Source organism: Oryzias melastigma, linkage group LG22 (genome assembly GCF_002922805.2).
Source record: "Oryzias melastigma strain HK-1 linkage group LG22, ASM292280v2, whole genome shotgun sequence".
Taxonomy (NCBI): domain Eukaryota; kingdom Metazoa; phylum Chordata; class Actinopteri; order Beloniformes; family Adrianichthyidae; genus Oryzias; species Oryzias melastigma.
In genome coordinates this window covers 1,865,754-1,872,649 of record NC_050533.1, presented here as the reverse complement: position 1 = coordinate 1,872,649, position 6,896 = coordinate 1,865,754, and the positions used below count along the sequence as shown (strand labels likewise).

Here is a 6,896-nt window from a genome sequence, read left to right as displayed (position 1 = left end):
AAAGGTTTAACATAAAAGTCCAAATTTTAGTTTTTTTCAGATCCATCGAACCGTCAAAATGATTTTCAGTAAAGTTCAGCTCCTCAGGTTTTGGATCATCCAGATCTCTGAACCTCCAGCTGCAGGAGGTCTCCTTGACCACTAGGGGTCAGTGTGGAGCTCTGCCAGTTCCTGTTCAGATCTCCTGAAGTCTCAGACTCATAGTTTTTCAGAGGCCCGGCCTTACCTGCAGCCGATTGGATCAGGTGTGTTTTACCAATAAGAAGCTGCAACGGCAGGTCAGTCGGGAAACACGGAGGACACCGACCCTCGAGGCCTCGAGGCCGGGAGTTAGAGGCTGCAGGATCCTCCTTAAAGCAGCAGTTCTGAAGAGTTTTTGTTAGCCACGCCCACATTAGGAATTAGCCAATGATTCATGTATTACAGTTGCAGGAAATTCAGGGGAAAAATAAAGATGTGAGCACTGGGGAACGCCACTTTTTGTTTTTTTTAGGGGGGGGGGGGACTATCAAAAATAAATTTTCATCACAGGTACTAGGTTTGTGCACATTTCTGGTGGGGGTGAAACGTTTGCTCAAAGGTGAAGGAAGAAAGAGGAATCGGCAGCAGGACAGAATCCGAACACATCACTCGCTCGCTCATCAAACCAAACACGATTTCCTTTTCACTGTCTAGTTTATTTCATTCGTTTTCCATCAAATACACTTTAAAAAACAGAATTTTAATGAAATGCAGGACGGAGCTGAAGCCCCTCCCCGTTGATGCTCCGCCTCCGTCTGCTACTGGTCTGTTCTGACATCTTCAGCATCAGTTTTGGAAGATGATCCAGATCAAGATCAGATCCAGATCCAAAGCCAATCCAGAACCAGAGCTGATCCAGATACGGAGATAATCCAGATCTGATCCAGACCTAGAACTGTTCAAGATCGAGATCCAATCCGAATCTAGATCTGATCCAGATATAGATCTCCACCAAAGCGGTCCTGAAGCAGGAAAGTCCACCGAACCCGAATAAAGACTGGATTGAGTGGAGCACCACAACCAGAGAAGGTGATCCGGTCGGATCCACGAGGATCTAGAGAAGATCTTTTTACAGACTCACATCAACCTTCAGTCCAACAGAAGCTACAGGAGAACTAGAGACATATTTACACGAGAAGACTTTTAGTTCCAAACTTCTGCAGTGATTCAAAAACATTCAAACATCAACAGTTTATATACGATTGTTTCACTGAAGCATTTCAGGCCTCAGATTTTCTTTGCATACAGTTTGATCAGATCAGATCAGATTAAAAGTTGTTCAGTCTTCAGTCTCTGGTTTAAGGTTTTTCTTTTTTTTGGTTTCTGTCTGCAGCCAAACTACAACTTACAATAAAGAACTAACTTTTATTTTGTAGCTTATCTACAAAATCCTGCGTTAAGCTCCGCCTCTTTTTGTAAAGATGCTACGGTTCCGGTTTATATTCAGAAAACGTCCATCTGCGTGTTGGATGAAGTCAGATCAGATCATCCGACGGTTAAAGTTTGGAGCGTTAAGGCACAGTGGAGGACCGCTAACCAAACCGCTGTTTGCTGAAGCTGAAGACCCGCCGATGCGGTTCTGGTGTTCAACGTTTGGCATCTGGATCCACGGGGAATCACCTCACTGCTATGAGAAGTTACAGCTTAACAGAATCATTCAGAGGATTATTATTTGATACAGATTTAAACTGGGAGGAAGGAAGATCCTAAACGTGTCACTGAAAACGTTCGCTTCAGCTATCGCCACCAGATTCTCACCTTTTTTCAGTTTTATAAAGTTCTCAAAGTTCTGGTGAAGCCAGAATTTGGTGGAGATAAGATCTGGTTTCAGAAGGTTCCTTTGCATCAAAAAATGGAGCTGAAGTCAGACGAGCTCAGCCCAGAATCCTCCAACCAACCGGCCTGCTTCAGTCAGTCAGACCCTCGGTGGTCTGACGGTCCTGAAAGCTGATTGGCTGTTAGAAAAACACGGAGTTCCAAAATCATCTGGAGAACTGGACTGTTCAGGACTTTAAAGAAAAACTGGGATAAAACGGTGTTTCTAACATGTTCTTGTGCCGTTTGAAAAGAATCGTATTTGTGACATAGAAAAGACGCTGGGCGGGGCCACAAGCTCCCTGCTCCGCCCCATTCTGCTGTATCCACCTGCAGACGAACAGATTCACGTTTTCCTCGTCTGAGCTGGAATCTGGATCTAAACTGGAGAGAAACGGTGTTGTTGCAGTGGTCTCGTTAGGCTGTAAGCTAGAGGGAGAGAGTGAACAGAGAGCTCTCAGGGGGCGGGGCACCGAACATCCCGCCCACAACTCAGAGGTGAATTTCTAATGAACTCCTGCTGCTCTGCAGAAACTAAGTCCTAGAAAACAACATAAAAGACGCCTTGAAATGAATCAAAAGATGATCAAAGTGAGTCTTTGTGGAAGCAGAAATCACATTTTTCTGAGGGTTTACGAAGTATTTAGTTTGTGTCGGTCACAAACATTCACAGACGGTTTTCACGTATTTAGGATCTAGAGGTGAATCTGTTCAGGTGTAGAAGATTCGTGTGGATTTGGAAGGTTTCCTGTCCATTGGATCCTTCATCTACTCCAAATTTAGCATTAGCATTAGCATTAGCCTGGTTAGAGTTGGTTCTCCTTTGTCAGTCGGCTGGAGGAATGAAACGTCTGAAACGGCCTTCATCTAACCACACATGAGGAATGATGCAGAAAAATGAGTGACGGCTGTTAGACCTAGAGGGAGTAAAGAGGCCACGCCCATTTGTGCGCCTTCTGATCGTAAAGAAAAACAAATCTCTGTCGTCTAAATCTTCTATTTATTCTCTTCAACCACAGAGGTTGAAACAACTTCTGAAACCAGACTTAAAACGTGCTTTTTCTGTTGGGTTTTGGACTGATTGAGTGAAACGCCTCCTAGTGGTCATTTGACGAACAACATTGTGCGGTTCAGCGTTTCACCTCCGTCGGGCTCCTGGTCAACTTTACCGGTGCAGTTATAAGTAAAAAAATTAAATTGTATCATAATAGCTGGAGATCCAAAATTCGGATCAGATTTTATTTGCAACTTTTAGCGTTAATTTAAACAAATGTGCAGATTTGGACGTAACTTTATTTGTTTGGTTGTAGGAGAAATGCATGTTGGGTATTTCTAACGTTGCTTCATCCTGATAAAAGTGTTTTTTTTTCGTCTGTTTCATACAGAAAAACGTCCCAGCAGACTGACTGGACACGCAGAGAATTGTGGGTAAAAATGCTCCAGTGGTGATTTTTACAGAAAAGTTTTCAGTCACAGAAGAAAAACACAAAAACAGATCAAACGTCAAACACAGGGAGGAAAAAGTGCAAATATTTTGGTGCCGCTTCGTTTTTTTCGGTTGTTCTCCTTCCAGCGAGCGAAGGTCGCCGTCCCGGAGAGCGAAGGTCGCCGTCCCGGTGTCCAGAACTTCTCCGTCCTTCACACCAGGCGACCTACTGAGAGAGGAAAGGACGTTTCAGCTTCTGCATGAGCACAAGATGTTTTCAGGTACGGGAGAGAACAGACGATCCCTCAGAGGTTTTTCCTCCTTCGTCTCCTCAGAGGAAACCGTTTCTGTTGGAGGAAAGTTTGTGGAGAAGTTTCCCTTTAGCTCAGGAATCCCCAAACTTGTTCTAGTGAGGGCCACATCACTGTTTCCTTCTCTGATGGGGGCCGGGGTTGGTTTGTAGGCTAACAGAAAAAGTGTTACAAGCGCAACCTTAACGCAAAGATTTATGGTTTTCCAGAAAGCCACACACAGCCAAATTTTAAATAATTTATTTGTAATCTTCATAGAAAAAATAAAACTTAAACATTAAAAAAAAAGATATATAGCATTACCTGAGATAGATTAATAGCTAAAGACGCTTAAATTGATAGCTAAAAACACTGAAGCTGACAGCTGAAAACGCTGAAGATGATAACTAGCTAAAATATTAGCGAAGTGCCAAATTAGCCTAAAAGACTCAAAAAATTCTATATTAGCCAAAATGGCTAGCATGTAGCTGAAATTAGTCTAAAATACTGGAAAGAAATGTTTAATTCAGCCGAAACAGCTAGCATAAAGTAAAAATATTGGTTAACTCCAAGTGAGCCTAAAAAACTGAAAATAGTCTAAATTAGCCAAAACAGCTAGCATGTAGCGGAAATATTAGCTTAAAAAATCAGAACAAAAAAGAAAGTTGGGTATTCTGATATACTCTTTAAACTGCCACTAAGAACGCCTGCTAGCTAGCGCACCTTAGCTCAGAGTTAGCATTCTTGTTTTAGTTCATTTCCATCCATTTTCTTAACTATGTCCCTTTCGGGGTCACAGGAGCCACAGCCTTCCCTGCCTTCTGCGGTTTATAATATTTGGTTTTTATTATTCTCTCATCTCTTTTTGTGGAAGAACGTGGACTTTTTTTTTTTTTAACCTGCTGCTTTGTTTTGGACAATTTCCACTCCTTCTGGGTATAAAACAATCAGCTGTTGTCACCTGGCAACAACAGCAATCTCTGAAGATGGCTGTTATTATCAGTTTTATATTCACAGTTATGGTAACAAGATCATTTCGCAGCGATGGGATCAATAACATTCTTAAAACGTCTGATTCTATTTTATGTAAGGGATAACGCCAGATGAGGTGTGCATTATCAGAAATTAATGCACTTTGCGTAAGTAACCGTCTGACGCTGTTACTTCTACAAAGTGCATCATTTCTGATAATGCAAACTTTGTTGCATTATCAATCAGATTATCAGTCGCATTATCAGTCGAAATATCAGTCGGATTATAAATTGGATTATAAATCGAATTATCAGTCGCATTGTCAGTGGCATTGTCAGATGCATTTTCAGTCAAATTATGTCGGATTATCAGTCGCATTATAAATTGGAATTTAAGTTGTACTTTCAGTCGGATTTTCAGTCAAATTATGTCAGATTATCCGTCAAATTATCAATCGGATTAGGAGAAAAGTCGCATCATTAATTGGATTATAAATCACATTTTCAGTTGCATTATCAGACGCATTTTCAGTAAAAATATGTTGGATTATCTGTCAAATTATTATTTAGATTATCAATCGCATTATAAATCTGATTTTAAATCGCATTATCAGTCGCATTATTATTTTATTCTTGCAAATTTGTATACAAATGATTAATCTTCCCCAACGTTTTCTTTCTGCATCCATTTCTTTATGACAGATATCTGACCACATGTTCATTTTTCTGAGGCGTGTTTGGACGTTTGAGCGGGACGTGGATCGCTCCACCCCCTGCAGGGCGGCTGGTTTACCTTGGCCCGTGTTGAGGGGGTTTAGGACGATGGCGCCCGCAGGCGGCGTGCTGAGAGAAGACCTGATCCAGACTCAGACAACGATAAGAACCGTGAAAAGGATGTTTTAAGTCCAGGCAGGACGGGAACATTTTGCTCCTGAGCTCAGATAAAGGACGCGTTGTTGGGTGACTGATCGGCGGTACCGCTGGTGGACCGGGCCTGCCCCCCTCCCCGTCTCTGGGATTACCAACACAAAGCTGGAGCCTCTCAGGGACACTTCGGCCCCTCTCGTGATAAAGAGCTGAAAGCAGATCCAGCTTATCGGCGAGTCGCATCACGGACCCACAAAGACCGCGGGGAGCTCGGGTTCTGGGTCCGTGGGGCTCGGTTGTACATGAACGTCTCCAGACGAGCTCTTCAGTCCGTTTTAGGCTGCGATGCTGAAGCCTGAAGGTTCTGCGAGACGACAGAAACGCTGCAGAGTAATGGCTTTTGGCTCGCAGAGACCGGGACTCTAATGGTCCTCCGGCCTCAATGCCAGCCCGCTAAATAATGCCCCCCTTTCATTAATGATGCCCCCCTCTCACCAGTAACACCCCCCACCTCTCACTGGAACCTAAAGGCAGGCAGAGCCAGGACAAACAGGAGAGCCGGCGTGAGTTTGTTCAGACGGATGGAGGATGAGATTAGAGCCAGAGTTTAGTCAGATCGGTGGTCGTCGCCATGGAAACGGCAAACAAAACTGTAAGCTGAGGATGGAACAGGGAGGTCCTGAAGGCCTAAACGATGATTTAAGGGTTTTTATAACAATGTTTGACTTTGACTTTGGAATTTTTCTGCTCTGACTCAAGTTTCAAACATGACTCAGCAGAAACAGATCCAGAAATAAGATGCTGTTTCCTGGTGAAGTCTTTGAATATTTCCTAAACTCGTCCTCTGGAGGTGATGGCTCGCTTTGATCAGAGCTACAGATACTTGACTGATCAGTTGGTTGGACTGTGAAGGATCCGGTAAATCGAAATGGAATTTCTCTTGAAGTCATTTTGGGGGTTTTGGGACCGTCGTCACCGCCGAGGTCATGTGTTTACTCTGGCGCTGCCCCCCCCTCGTCGTGCCTCTGAAGCGACATAATGTCTTGGTTGTCAGACGAGGCCAGCATAAACAGCTGGAGGAGGTGAAGAGCCTGACAGCTGTCCAGGGATCCGTATGGGGCCGCTCTGACCCGCCGGGTCCTCCAGGTGGTGGAGAGAGTGAGGTATGAGAGGAGAAGAGAGGCTCCTGTGTGCGAGGAACACGCCACGCCAGACAGGCTCCTGGTCGACAGGCTCCGGGTCGACAGGCTCCGGGTCGACAGGCTCCGGGTCGGCAGGCTCCGGTCGACAGGCTCCGGGTCGGCAGGCTCAAGGTCGGCAGGCTCAAGGTCGGCAGGCTCCGGTCGACAGGCTCCGGGTCGGCAGGCTCCGGTCAACAGAGTTCCTACAAGTTTCTTCACGTTAAATTTAAGACTTTTTAAGACTTTAAGGCCATTCATGTCAAAAAATAAGTTTATTTCCAATTTCATCAATTTATTCTGAATTTCTGATCAAAACTGTTTCTTC

General features: G+C 44.2%; 1 protein-coding gene across 5 annotated transcripts in view; it reads right to left on the bottom strand.

The window, feature by feature from the left end:
* Window positions 1–656: 656 nt before the first annotated feature.
* Window positions 657–6,896, bottom strand: part of smoc1 (SPARC related modular calcium binding 1) — a 56,074-nt gene continuing 49,834 nt past the window's right edge. For 4 of the 5 annotated variants that reach the window (XM_024281601.2, XM_036209838.1, XM_036209837.1 and 1 more), the window contains one exon: window positions 657–3,491. In XM_024281601.2, the coding sequence (XP_024137369.1) occupies window positions 3,475–3,491 (17 nt within the window). In that variant the 3' untranslated portion in view covers window positions 657–3,474. The remainder of the gene's footprint in view (window positions 3,492–6,896) is intronic. The other variant, XM_036209836.1, reaches the window with a different exon arrangement.